The following is a 15,034-nucleotide window of genomic DNA, read 5'->3' on the forward strand; positions in this document are numbered from 1 at the left end:
TGAAAACTTAAGTCAGGCACTTACAGAAACTTGTCCTATCTGCTCTGCCACTTCTAAACAATCTTTTATCGTTGGTAGATGATATAAGTGAGCCTGATACCAAACAGGGGTCAGATACAGTTTCAGGAAACTGTCGTATCCTTCTTCACGTCATTAATAATAGAAAGAGCATGCACAGCCAGGAAGCAGAAGCTGGGGCTGTTTTCATTATTACTCTGCAGCACAGAAACATGGACCTCTCCGTTTTGCCAAACAACAACCATCCTGATAAATTCCTGCAACTGGAGGTTAAATCTTTAGTGAAAAACTCTGCCTTTCTACCAGCCAACTGGGCAAAATTCCCAGAAGCAGCTTTACCTGGAGTGCAGCGGTGGCACAACAGGATCTATTTACAGGTAAGGTCTAAAAGAGGCTGACATTTTCCTGATTTTTGTACCTTGTTTTAAGGATCAGGAGAAAAATTACATGACGGTGACAGATCAGCTGTAGTTTCAGCTTCTTGCATCTCTTAATCGGCATTGTTAATATTCCTGTGTATTCTCCCATGGACATCAGCAAGGATCAGGCTCCATGAGAAGAGTTACTCTCTTCAGGGGGGTCCACTGACTTTATTTTGGTGTATTAGGATTTCTACTGCTCTTTGTAACATTTTCATTGCTTTTTCCATAAAGTCTACTGAAGTCAAATATCACTTAATTGTACTAAAGGTGTGTATGGAATATACTCTCTGAAGTAAGAAAAGCCCCAGATTTAAAACTGAAAGTGAAGTCATATCCATTAAACTTGATGAAAAGGCACATTAGAGGGACATGAGAGATTCTTGCTACAAACGTATATATCTACATAGCGCACCACAACTTCCTTTTTATTTTCCTTATATTTTTTCCCTCATTCAACTTTCGCCTTCCTAGTATACTGAAAGACAACTGTTGGAAGTGTGAAACATGCTGACTGCATTAATCCAGGTTATTATATAGGTAGCAGCAGTTTCTTGGTAAAAATGTAAATGTGCACTGCCTAGCAGAGGCCCTGGAGCTGGCGGAGGAGAAGTTCATGTCTGGATCAGCAGCAGTACAGCTGCATCAGCTCACACCCCTCTGGGCCCCACTTGCTGCTCCACAGTGCTCCTTCCCTGCTGCCCGGGGAGCCCCTCGCCTTTCCCCACCCCTAGCACGAGCAAAAGCTCCAAGGTCTGGTTCTTGTCAAGGGATGGAGACATACATAAGTGGTTGGGGGTGAGGGGAGTGATGGAGAAGGGTCTACATTCTCAGGATCCTTAGTGTGGGGGTCTGATTCCTCAGGGAAATGAGGAGTAAGAGCCAAAAAAGCTAGAACCTGGGGGAAGGGAGGAGAATGATGCTGAAAGTCTCCTACAACTACTTCCTGTTGCACTTCTCCCTTTTCAGACATTTCTCCCCATCAGCTCTCTAAACCCTCCCAGAGTCCATTCCAGTCCTCTTCCAACTGCAAAAGTCCTCTCCCCGTGACACCCGCTTCCATGCTCCCCCCTTCCTTTCCCGAGCTTCTTCCCTACCCCAGGCACCCTTCCCTCTGCCTACTCCACTGCCTCCAGCCACTCTGTTCGTGTTGTATAATCTTTGCTGGCGGCTCCCCAAGGAGAGCTGGGGCGGGGAAAACGCGGTGGCCCGTAGTGTCCCATGCAAACAGCCCTAACCAAGGGACGGAGCCTGAAGGATCCCAAACTATAGGGTATGGTGCAATGCTGGCCTCACCCCCTGCCCCCATGTAAGCCCCTCTTTTATGCAGGAGGGAGGCAGCCACACACAGAGCCTCCGCAGCAGCAGGGATCCTTCTCCCCATTGTTGTCAATCAGGACGCACTGTCACTGAGCCAGGGCTGCAGAGCTGCGGGAGGATTAAAAATGTGTAGAGAGCCCTGTGCTTTTTTGACTTGTGCTCTGCATTTTTTTTTTTTTTTTTTTTTTTTTTGCCACCAGCAAGAGGGTTTTCCTGGAACTCTGTGTCCCAGCCCGGGAAGGCTGTTACAAAGGAAATGTCTGTACTCACCAAGACTCCAAAAATGGAGCTTGCAAAGTGGTACATATTATAACTGTTAAACCTAGGATACAATCTATACTTTTTAGTGTAGTCATTAGCGAATTCAAGCTGTCCAGATAAAAACTCATTGTGCCATTCTCTCTCCCTTAAGAGCTTGCCTTCTTTTTCTCCTTTTGCTGGCAATCAAGTAAAGGGAAAAGTCATTATGAGTTCCAGACATTAGAAGAAACATGATGGCACAGTGGAGAACTAATGGTGCAGGAATAACATATTTTACTTTAAAATGAGAGAGATAATGGGGTTAAGGATTAGTTAATTCAGAAATGGAAAAGGGGGGGATGGGAGAAGGAGAGAGAATTAATTTCAGAACGTGTGCATGATCTAAAGATTCCTAAAGTCATTAAACCTTAAGAGTAGCCTAAATTCCCTCTTTAAAAGTTAATATTCTCTGAAGAAACTAATGCTACTCAGGTCTCCCTGTGCAAAGTGACTGCTCAGTGGTATGCTTGTGGTCTGTTCCAAACTTTTATTATGAGATCACTTAAATTCAAAAGCACTGAAGTGCTTATGTGTTTTCTCCACCTTTAAGTTTTAAAATTTGTTTCCATTATAAAAAGCAGCTTCATGTAATGACAAAAAACTGCTGGTCTTTCTCCTCACTTTCCTCTTTGGTATCAGGCAAACTGAACAGCTTCTCTGCTTAGCATGTACTTTCATCGTCTACTTTGACTAAAACAAACCATAAAGCAGTCCAGGAATTTTGGCCCTTCCTTGTGAAAAGGAGCGTAAAAAGCACAGACTTTCTCCTGCAAATGTATCACTGCTGACCGCATTCTAGTCTCCCTGACAATTTCCAGTCCTGCTGGACTCTCTGCCCCACAATATGTTTTAATGCCCAGCACACACCAGATGATTAATCCTCCATATCTGTTTCTCATGCATGTCTCCCCTGTAGTCAGCCTGGTAGTTTTCTGCAGTTCTCAGACTTCTCTTTCTTGTTTATATTTCCCTTTCCCCCCACTATTTTTGGAAGACAGCAGAGAGCATTCAGTCTTAGCAGCATGCTAAGACTTCTTGGCATGGTGTTTTTTTGGCTTTACGTATGAGTTAATGCCTGTGTCCTGTCCTTGCTTGTTTCTCAGTATACCAGGACAAGAGGGTTTTTTTAAAATCTGTAAGTTAGGTGCCGGGTTAGAATCATTTCTTTGTCCCCTGGCTCATACATGCATTGCATATTTCCACTCTCTCCCTTGTTCTTCCCTAGACATCTGCAACTGGCCACAATAAGAGCCAGCTGTGAGGTTTGCAGGAGCTTTGGTCTGAGACTGTACAAAAGTTTTTATATAATGCACTCACAGCCCTGCAGAACTGTATTGCCAGTGACAGATAAAACACCTTTCTAAACTAAACAATATATTACAAGAAGTAGTGTCAATAATGCTCAATTAAAATAGTCCATATGAGTATTCACTTTTGTCTAAATATCCCTGTCACTTTGGCTGAAGTGTTTGCAACCATCTGCTGCTTTCTTTCCTGCCCAGGTCAGGTGGCTTTTCAGTTTTGCAGTACCTGAGGCTGCCTTAATGTCTCTGACAAGGAATCCAGATCCCCTTCATTTCCTTCCTTAAGAAAAGTTTCATTTCTAGAATCATAGAAAGGTTTGAGATGGAAGGTCATCTGGTGCCAACTCCTCTGCCATAGGCAGAGATGTCTTCCACTTGAGCAGGTGTCTTCAAAGCCCCAGTCAGTCTGGCTTTGAGCACTGTCAGGGGTGAGGCATTCACGTCTTCTCTGGGCAACCTGTTCAAGCGTCTCACCATCCTCACAGAGAAGAATGTCATCCTTATAGCAAATCTAAACCTGCCTTCTTTCAGTTTAAAGCCATTTCCTTTGTCCTATTGTAAAAATTCTCACTTCAACTTTCTTGTCAGACGTCTGTATGTACTAGAAGGGTGCTACCCGGTCTCTCTGTAGCCTTCTCTTCCCCAGGCTGAACAACCCCAGCTTGCACAAATAGGAGAGGTGCTTCAACCCTCTGATCATCTTTGCAGCCTTGTCTGGACCAGCTCGGGCTTCTCAGAAACCCCTTGATTTGAGCTGTCTGCCCTACTGTCTTTCTTACCTCCTTATGCACCTTTGGTTAATCCTTGTCTTCCCAACTGCTTTTCCATCATATCTCCTATGAGATGTGATTTGTTGAATGAAGCTCTCAAGTGCTATTATTCCTCATAACAAAAGAGCTTTTAATTTTCCAAATGTCTAGCAATACCTATACAGTTAATACACCTACCACAGGGATTCTTAGCTACACCCTAGAAGTTTGTTTGCCTTCAAAATAGTCCTCTACATCAGAAAAGTGTCCTTATGAGTGCAGGTAGGGTCCTCCACAATCTGTTACAAGGTTTTTGCACAACAGAGGGTTATAGTATTAAACAAACTGTCTCCGTCTCTCTGGGTGCCTCCCAGTGAACCCCGGCCAGCCCCGGGTCGGCAAACAGCGGGGGGGCAGCCCCGAAGTGACCGACAGCGGGGGGACACTCTCTGGTGCCCCGAGGGTGCTGAGGGCAGCTAGGCTAGTCGCCTTTGCAGCAGAAGAGACGCTGGAGACATCGGTAGAGGGTAAAAGGCCGACTCTCAGCAGGGGGCCAATCCAAGGTTTATTCGGAGCTCCTCAGGGGGCCCCACACCTCAGTGGGCGCCATGCTCAGAGTGAAACAAAGGAATCTCAAGGTTACATTTAAAGGGGGGGAGGAAACCGAGGGTAGATACATTTGCTGACCAATAAAGACCCTCCAAGGATGCAGCCTTAGGGATAGATTTTTGGGATAGCGTATAACATCATCCTTGGGGGGCTGACCCCTGGCTTCGGGCAAATCACTCGACGGCTTTGACCGAAAGTTCTAGATAGAGGGGATGGGATGCTGAGTGACTGACAGAGAGCCAGGGCGGGGATTTGGGGATGATCTCAACACAGGAGAATGGTTACACAGGTAGAGGAAGGGGGTACAAAAAGGGGGTACATCATCTGGGGAAAATAAGGGGATACAAAATCAAAACTATTACAAAGTATTACAAAGTATAAAAGCACACTGCAACAAACTACTGTCAAATATAATGACCACCCTTCTAGTCACTTTCATTAGGATTGAGAAGGCTGTTATGAAACAAATCCTGTAGTATTTGGTGGCTGTAAGTTTCTGTAGGACTGCCTTAGTTAAAACTTCTAGTAGCTGACCATCAACAGCATTTCTTACTTTTCCTGAGCATAATTGCCAACATCAAGTGGTAACTAGGGCTGGCCATGGGAGCAGAGAAGCTGGTTCTATCTGGTGGAAAAGAAAGAAAAGCTTGAGTTCCAGGAAGTATATTTCCTTAATTTTTTTATCTGTCTCTTTGTTCTCTTCTTTCAGGTAGATGGGCTTGAAATCTAGGTCTAGCCTTAACTATTGATGTCCTGGGCTTGATGGGTGATACCTCATATCACAGGTTGAGAAAATAATGGTTAGGCTCTTGAGTTGTTTCAGTGCTATCAACAACAATAGAAGTGGGAACAGAAGGATGAAGTCAAGATAAAAATGAGGTTAAAATGTTTCCTAGTAATAAAGATGATAAATTAATAAATATTTATTATTATAAAGATTATAATTACAAATTATAGTTTTAGTTATGTGTATTGCAAGGTATGCATAATTTGCATTATAAAATAATCAGCAAGAAAAAACATGGAATAGGCACATGTTGACTCAGTAATGGAAGTAACATCAGCCCTCTATAGGTCTCTGGGCTTTTCACAGAATGCTAGTGCTTGTATGTGACAGCTCTCTGGGTCTGTCAAAGGGGAACATACTTTTCACAGTGAAAATGAGTTCTTAACCAGTTATAACAGTGTACTTGCTCATGAGCTACATGTAGATCAAACACAGTCATGTGTTTGCAGATTTGAGTACTTTTCAACTTGTAAAATAAATACAAATATATTTCATCTACAATTTTCAGTGTTCTTCATAACTACTGCTTCTTTGAGTATTCACTGTTTGCTCCTTCCATTCAGTAAATAATAACGTAAATTGCCTTTGATTTGCTCTGTTCCAACCTCATTCACACAGTCTTCTTATATTCAGTGTATATAGCATGAATTCTGTAATGGATATTGATACCTAAATTTACAATATTTTTCTCGTTCTTTGAACATTTGCTGCATAAGTCAGAATCAGTGACAAAGGTTGGGATGTGTTTTGAATCTTAAAAGAAAATGTTAAAAGGTAGCTTTTACAATAACTAATACTAGCAAGCATATTTTTGTTATCTAATCTTATGTTTCTCTGCTTCTACAAATGCATAGTTTAATGCAATATTGCTCCTATTTCTTTGTATGATATCTTAGTCTTAAAACTTTTGGGGCTTGCATGTGATTCCAACTTCCATCCTTACTTTTCCCTAACTAGTCAAGTATCAGCTGTAATCAAGTATATTCTCCCAATTAGCTTGTCACTTCAATGTCTGTTCTCTAAAATTTCTGCTAACTATATCCTACCCCAAACTCTGGTCCAGCTCTCATGATAAAACCTGGTTGCCCTTCCCACGCTTTTCCCTCTCTGTATCTGCTCCAAGCCACCACACTCTCCTCATGCCCATGAAAAGAAAGGTACTTCAGACAGTAGGGGGAAAAAGTTTCACTACAAAGCACTGCTTTTATGAACAAATTTTTGCATCATGCCATCTATTCCAAGTTTTGGAGAATTTTATGGGAAACAGCTTTAAAAATTACTGTCAAGTCACATTCTTTTCACAACGTTTTAGCCTAGGGAGACCAATCAACCCCTGGTGAGACAGTTCGCGTTCTTCAACAAAATGTTCTCCAAGTTCAACTATTTAGCAAGCCTGAGGGAAGAGTTATTAAGGTCAATGACAAATCTTAAATAAGAAATAAAGTAAATAAAATAAAATGCAGTCAGAAAGAAAAGGCAGTTAAAAACACCAGCTCCTCTGAAATCTGGCCAGCATAGCCCAGAGGGCTTCAGTGCCAGCTGTAACTGCAATGCAGAGAGTAATATTATCAGGGGATGTGTGGAGGCTAAGGAACGACATGTGGAAATTATGAACTAACAGAAGGATGGGAGGTTGTTGAGGATCCACCCGCCTACTAATGGCAATTATTGATGGGAAACATGCTTAGTCGCTTCTGCAGGATTTAGTGATAGGAATGCCAGCATGATGCTTCCTCCTAGAGTTTCTTAGGCAAAGTCTGTTATTTTCTCTTCTTCACCTTCACTTTCTGAAGGAAATCAGTCCTTATGCTTCCTTCCACACCTACCTGTCTCAGACTAATGTATACAAATCTATACATGCACACATGACACTGCAGTCATGGAGTAGGTGATGGCACACAGCAGCTGACTTCCGCTGCAAATGGATTCACCTGCCCCACAAAGTGGGCAGAAAATTATTCAAGCAAAAGAAGCCAACAGTTTGCTGTCTTAGGGACCTTCACTGACTTGATGAGGTATCCACGCAGTTCCCAAAGCCAGTGTGCAGGAGGTCAGATACCCTGAGCTCCCACCAGAAATGCAGAAGGAGAAGCAGGACATGCCCCTAGTCCTTTTGCAGCTGAAGTACCTTCCGGCCTGAGGTACCTTTACATCTGGAGATCTCAGTAAAAGTGAAAAATTCAGGGAAAGTCATCCTTACGTGGAAGTAAGTTTCTCAGGACCCAGCTTCTTCATTGGTTGTTTACTACGTGCACTTAACCTTATAGGCATGGTGCAGCAGGTGCTGCCCACACCTTTGTGATTTCTGAGAGCAGGAGAGAGGTGGGGATTGCCCCCTCCCAGCATACCACAGGACCACTGGGTCAGGCCAAGGCTCCCTTGACTCAACAAAAACTTCCTAAGGATAAAAGTACTTGTGAGGAGGGATGAATATGCTGTGCTGGCTCTAAAATCCTAAGAGATGGGAGAGGTGTTAGTGTAAAACAAAAGCTCTGCAAAAAGCAGGTAGCTCTTAGGTCGCTGACACACTGTGTTACCACAGATCAGTACCAAGTTAATTGAAAGTCTTGGGGACAGAAAGTTGGGATGAATCTTGAATAGCTTGGACTAGAGTGTCTGATTGCATTCCTCCAGGCAATTACAGATTGAAAAGTATCGTAACTACTATTTTACAGACCCCTAAAGAGGCCCTGAGTGCTCTTTTGAGAGGCAGCTTGTGATTTCTCAAAAACTATGATTCCACCAGGGCTGTTATTCTTCCTCCCTTGACACCCACGTGTTCTAAAAGGTCTTATTCAACAGCTTTTGTTACTGGGAGAGTGCTCAGATATTTAATTACCTGTGAATGCTGACAGTGCCCTCAGTTAAATGAAGAGCCTCTTCAACATCCTGACATAGATCTAGCATTCAAGAGTGTGAACAGAACTGTGTCACACCCCTTCTATCAGAGATGCATTTCCAGTTGAAGTTGTCATTTACACACCATTGCCCCTGTGATCATTTTTCTTTGTCCTTACATCTTTGCTCCTGCATCATGCATTCTTCCACCAGAACTATAATATTCTACTGCAGCTCTCCATAGCACTGTGTCCCTAAAGCAGAAGCCTTCTTCCAGCAGGCATTATAATGTCAATTCACATTTGCAAAAGAACTTAATGTTCAGATTTTATCCACCTGCTTTCCCCAGAAGGAAGAAATCTGTCCAGAGTAAGCAGTCAGGCTGCCTTGCTGTAGAAGTTTGCCAGAAGGAGAAAAATGGTTGCATGTTCAGTTCTAAAATGATTCTGTTACGTTACAAGTGATAATTCTGGAAGGAGGCCTGTATTGTAGGTAATGCAAATGAAAGCCAGGTTCTGATCTAACTTGTGTCTTACAGAGAGAAAAGAGAGCTGTCACTGAGCTGCCAGGCTTAGACTTGAACAGGGTCAGTCAAGAAATAATAGACAAATCCCTGGGGAAACACATTACTCCCATCACCCTGAAATCCACAATCAAGAGCAACCCATTGTACAGTGATATCCATGTGGATGATGACTGGGAGGAGAAGAAAAAGACCCCTTCCTGGACTGTGCAAGACTATGACAGACAGTCACTGCACTCTAACTTGGCCAGCCACATAAAGGTAATTTGCTGTTGTGCTGATTCTGAGCAAGTGCACTGCTGTGAGCTGTGTGGTGCGTGCATAAACCACTGTGCAGCCCTCTTGGAACTTTAGGTGGTATTACAGAAGTAAATATGGAGGTATTTTCTGGTACAGACATGACACTAACATGAGTCTGATCAGGAAAGAAATCTACTTATCTGGTAAGATTCCAGGAATTTAAATTTTACAGTACATGACCTCTGATTGGAGAAACTCTTAAACCACAATGCTGTACAGCTCAGCTTCCCTTAGGCAAGAGCTACAAATGTGGCACTTAAATATTATATAGTCACTTTATAACTGTTCATAGCAAAATTTTGCCGTCAAATGACATATGTTTTTCTCAGCCTCATCCACATGATACAGGATCCTGCCTCCCTGTGGATTGGCACAAATCACTTCTAGGATTACTTTTGTTTTTGTTATGTTTTGGTTTGGTTTTTTGGTTTTGGGGTGGTTTTTTTTTTTGGTTTTTTTTTTTTTTTTTTTTTTTTTGGGTTTTTTTTTTTTTTTTTTTTTTTTTTTGTTGTTGTTGTTGCATTTTTTGAAAAGGGAGTCAGAAATGTGCTTATACAGCATGACATTTCTTCTTGAGAAGACAACATGGTTTGTTCTGGGTTTTTAAACACATTTCAATGGCTGGTGTCCTACTTTTGGTTCCTGGATGAAAAGTGTGGTTTTAATTTTCCCCAGTGGAACATTTGCAGCATCTGGAAAGTAGCACAACCTACATTCAAGTGAAAGTGCCTTGCATATGTATTGTGATATCTTAAATTCATTAATCAGTGTCTGATGATAGCCAAAATACTTCTGGGTATGTTCTAATGACTTTGTGTGTAAAAGAGAGAAACTGATTTAATTTTCTGACTTTTCTTCTAGGAAAATCCTAATGATCTACAATTCTGGATGGGGGATATTTATACTCCTGGGTATGATACCTTGTTGAAAAAGAAGGAGCGAGAAAAAAAACATTCAAAATATTGCCGAATCATTCTGCTCATGGTACTAGCCATGTGCATTCTAATTACTGTAATCACACTTAGTATTTTACTTACCTAGCTTAGCCAAATGATGATGATTTTTTTTCAATAAATATTTTTATTAAATTATTTCCTTCTCTGGTTTTATTTGAATTCCATTTTTTTTTTTTTTATCACGAACACAATTTATTTGACATCACTTCTTCAAAATATTCTGGTACAGTACAAGGAATTGACCCTGAAAAGAGACAAATATTCTGTGCATGGCTGAATGTCTCCTTACAGGTATAATTTAAAAAGGAAACTATACTCTAGCTTTTTTAGTGCCTTCTTTGGTCTAGTGATTTAAGTCAGTACGTGTGGTATGTTACATATAGTGTATATAGAGAACCAGCTGACTATTTGTTCTAATAAACACCTACATCCTTTTTGTCATTTTCTGAAAGCTATTTTTAGAATATAGAAAAGCATTATAAAGCATCATTCAAGATATCACAAAGAATTATAAAACAAAAATTAACACATTTCTTAGCCACTGAGTGCATTGCTGCAATGATGCAGCACATAGTAAAACCAGCCTAAACACATAAATATTTTCTTACAATTTTTCAGAGAAGAAAAACAAAAAATAGATCACTGTGTTTCTATCCAAAAAATTCCGTAACCTGTGACAAAGTTCTTCCATCACTAGGTCATATTCTTTCAACATATTTCTGTCATCCCAAAAGATGGAATGACAATTTATTTTTTTTTCAACAAAATCTGTGGAGTACAAGAGTATAAACTGGAATTAATATGCCTTAAAAATATTAAAGTTATGTAATCAGTCTGTGAAAAAGGATCTTTGTAAATTAAAATAACGAAATGTTTAGAGCACACAGACCGTTAAGTTAATACACCTCAGAATAATTCAGGGGAATCATAAAACATGAGATAAAATTACAAAATAAAAATAAAAAATAAAAAGTGAGTGAACAGGGAGACAAGAATTTCAAGTAATTATTTCCTTTCTGAAAAGTTACTCTGGGTGCTGCAAAACCTTTATATGTCTGTGTTTGGTATTTAAGGAGCTATGAATACTATTGATATAGGGATTTCCCTATTGATACAGAGATTTCCCTTTTGAAAGAGAATCTCACAGACGCACATAATCTAGAAAGTCGAGGTTATACCAGGTCTGCTTCTTATCCCACAAAAATTGCTTTGGATTAGTCAGGAATAGAACTAAGGTCCTCTCCGAATTCTAGAATGTGCTCTACCTACAGCAGGTTTACAGTGCTTTAACTCATGTCAAGATGAATTCACCTTTGGACAAGTGTATTTAATTTCTTCCTTCTCATCTGGTCCATGATTGATTCTTTTGTGTGCTGTAACTTTTTGGACCCTACTCTAGTTTGTACTACAACTAGTTTGAAGATTCAATCTAAAAAAAAAAATTCAAGATAAAAAAGCTTACTGCTTTAATCTGGTGTGCAGACAGCAGTAAAAGAGTAGCAGCATTTAAACGCATGTGCATAAAAATAGTATTCCTGTTACAAAATTGGACATTGCTGTAAATGTACAAGGGAACTCAAGTCTCCTGCCTTGCTGCAGTTTCAGTGCAGATGGGGGTTCCTGTCTGAAAGATCAGGACGGTTCAGTTTATGAAAGTAAGAACTTGGGAGTATTTTACAAGACTAATAGCTGACATTATGAAGTAACTACTAACATTAAACAAACAATACTTTACTTTTTTCCAGCCCAAGTGCATTTGCTTTAAGTGCATTGCATAAAATGCAGAGACATACTTCTGTAAATTATTGAGGCCTGCAGGCTGGAAGCCTAAAAGCAAAGAGCTCTGTAATTTCCAGGAAAACCGCCAATAATGCGAGTTTCTCAGCTCCATTACTCTGTGAGGGTTTAGCTGAAAGGATAAAGCCGTTTTCTCCTCAAGTAGGCTATGGGTTATTTTAGTCCGATTTCACTGCTGTCACCTAGCGGAGAGCCAGCAAAGAGGAAAGACGTGTCAGGCGCGAAGATGCCGCTTGGAACTAATTTTTTTTTTTTTTTTTTTTTTTTTTTTTTTTTTTTTTTTTTTTTTTTTTTTTAAATATTTTTTTTTTTTTTTTTTTTTTTTTTTTTTTTTTTTTAAATAATGTCATGTTTCTCTTGGACGTGGGGGAAGGGCTGCTCGATGTTTTGCGATCCGCAGGCACCTCCGCGGCGATGCGGGCTCCTTTGGTGACCCCTCGCGGCGGAGCGCGGCGGGCGGAGGCACCGCGCCGCTCCAGCGGCTTCCCGGGAAGGTGCGCAGCGCGCCGAGTGCCAGCAGGGAAGGGAAGGCTCCTGCGGGCCCTGCGGGAGCGCCTGGCCGCCCGAGAAGGAAGGAGCTTGCTGCTGCGCCCTTCGAGGAGCACCCACATGGGAAGAGCCCACTGCTTAAACGCGAGCTGTGCTGCTGGTGATGGGAAAATAACACTCGAATACTTTGAGAGGAACCAACCAGCTCAACAGACTGAGAGACAAAGACTTTTCATCAGGGGAGAGTGGTGGAGCCTCAGGATCCTTTGCACCATATGCAAACTCTAAAAACAGTAAATTAGACACCCCTCCTATAACCATTTGATGCAGTGTTACTTTACATATCTTGTAGGAAAAAAAATTAAATTTTTGGTCGATAGACATTGCTGTGTGTTGTTTCTTTTGTCATGTGAGTTTTTTGCTTTTGTTGGTTTGGGGTTCTTTTAACTCATTAGTGACGGAGACTGAAGAAGACAAGTCATCACACAACATTCATAATAAACTAGCATCGGTATTGGTGGTTAGAGAACAGAATGTTTAGTATATTCTAAAAGTGCTTAAAACACTATAAGAAAAGGAGGCTCAGAGGGACATTGTCACTGTCTACAACTACATAAAGAGGTTGTAGACATGTGGCTGTCAGCCTCTATTCCCAAGTAGCAGGAGGAAATGGCCTCAAGTTGTACCAGGGAAGGCTGGGAAGAGGTATTATAAGAAAATTCTTCACCTAAATGGTTGTCATGCACTGGAACAGGTTGCCCAGAGAAGTGATGGAATCATCAGCTATGGAAGTGTTCAAGAAACATATGGACATGGTTTGCATGCAGATGGTTTTGTGGTCATTACAGTGGTGCTGGTTTAAGAGTTGGCACCGAATATCTTAAAGGTGTTTTCCAACCTTAATCATTATATGATTCCATGAATGAAACAACTCTACTAGGTAAGCTTCCAGTAAGTAATCTCTGTGACCTACATTCATTGGTCTCTTCCTACCTGAGAGCATGCTTAGGCACATAATTTCATACTTTCACAGAATCATAGAATATGCCTGCCAGAATCATCAAGTCCAACTCCTGGCCCTGCAGAGGACACCCCAAGAATCTCACCATTTGCCTAAGAGCACTGTCCAAATGTTTCATGAACTCTGTCAGGCTTGATGTTGTGACCAATTCCCTGGGAAGACTATTCCAGGGCACAATCACCTCCTGGGTGAAAAACCTTTTCCTGGCATCCAACCCAAACCTTCCCTCACTCAGCTTAATTCCATTTCTTCAAGTCACTGGTCAAAAGAGTGAAGGGACTGGTACCTGCTCCTCTGTTTTGCCCTGTGTGGATGTTGAAGACCTCAGTGAGATCTCCACTCAGTCTCCTCCAGGTTGAACAGACCAAGTTACCTCAGCTGCTCCTCATACGCCTTCCCCTCCAGACCCTTCACCATCCTCACAGCCCTCCTTCAGAAGCTCTCCAATAGCTTAATATCTTTTTTATATTGTGGCACCCAGAACAGCCCCCAGCATTTGAGGTGAGGCAGCCCCAGTGCATAGCAGAGTGGGACAATCCCCTCTCTTGCCTGGCTGCTGATGCTGTGCCTGATGCACCCCAGGACAGAGTTGATCCTCCTGACTGCCAGGGCACTGCTGGCTCATGTTCAATTTGCCCTTAACAAGGACCCTCAAGGTCCCTTTCCTACAGCCCTCCAGAAAACTTAACTTCAATAAGACTTTAAACAGGCGCTTAAAGATAGGAAAGAAGTCAAGTTTTCATCAGAACATAAACAAATCTTGGCCTGATTTTAAAATTTTTATTCCAATAGTAATCAACTAAAATAGCAGCAAAGACTCCTATGCAGAGAGTGAAACTTCTTAACATACAAGTTGATACATCAATATCTCACCAGCACCTCTAAAAAGATGTAGGACAATGGTATAACTGTAGAATACCACCTTTTGCTGGGAAAACTGGCATTTGCAGTAATATGCAGTAACTGCAGGAACTTGCTCTTATAAACTGCACAGCAGCAACCTGGAAGCAAATGAGAGTTCTGCAGATTGTGCCCACTTATAATTGCACTATATTTCACAAGTGATTTTAGAGAAATTACCTATTCTCCTGTAAATAAGGATTAGCTTTTTAAACTACCTAATTGATTGAAATTTTTGTACTGGCTTTCAGGACGACTACTCTCCCAAATCACTAGAACATATTGGAAGACTCTGCTAAGGAAATTCTCAGCCTCTCTCTTTCTTTCCTTCATTCTTCTCATCCCAAAAGTGTCCAGAATATGCAACTATGTTCTGATTTTATTTGGTTTTGGCCTGTAAAGTTGCTGAAAACAGAGTCCTCCATAGTTCTGGCAGGTCAACAGTCAAAATTTGGGAAAATTATAGCTACCTCTCCCCTTCAGTAAAGCACTGACCTGGTCCATGAAAATATCTCGCAGGGCTTGTTGCTTTAGCAGGCTACATGTTTTCATCTTCCGGCCTATTTTTTTCCTTCCAATGCACATATTGCAGAAGGCAAGGTCTATAACAACAACCAACTAACCAACCAAACAAACAAACAAAACCTAAAAAACACCAAACCTCCTCCCAAAAAAAGGGGGGGGGGGGGGAGGGGAAAAAGACA

The 15,034-nt window shown here is 41.4% G+C and overlaps 1 protein-coding gene across 1 annotated transcript; it reads left to right on the plus strand.

The window, feature by feature from the left end:
- Positions 1-230: 230 nt before the first annotated feature.
- On the plus strand, positions 231-10,208 carry MINAR2 (membrane integral NOTCH2 associated receptor 2). The gene is made up of 3 exons (XM_041486758.1): positions 231-395; positions 8,883-9,128; positions 10,029-10,208. Exons 1-3 carry the CDS (start codon positions 231-233, stop codon positions 10,206-10,208), a joined length of 591 nt encoding a protein of 196 aa, XP_041342692.1.
- The last annotated feature ends 4,826 nt before the right edge of the window (positions 10,209-15,034 follow it).

This window comes from Pyrgilauda ruficollis, unplaced genomic scaffold (genome assembly GCF_017590135.1).
Source record: "Pyrgilauda ruficollis isolate IOZ18807 unplaced genomic scaffold, ASM1759013v1 scaffold78, whole genome shotgun sequence".
NCBI classification, from domain to species: domain Eukaryota; kingdom Metazoa; phylum Chordata; class Aves; order Passeriformes; family Passeridae; genus Pyrgilauda; species Pyrgilauda ruficollis.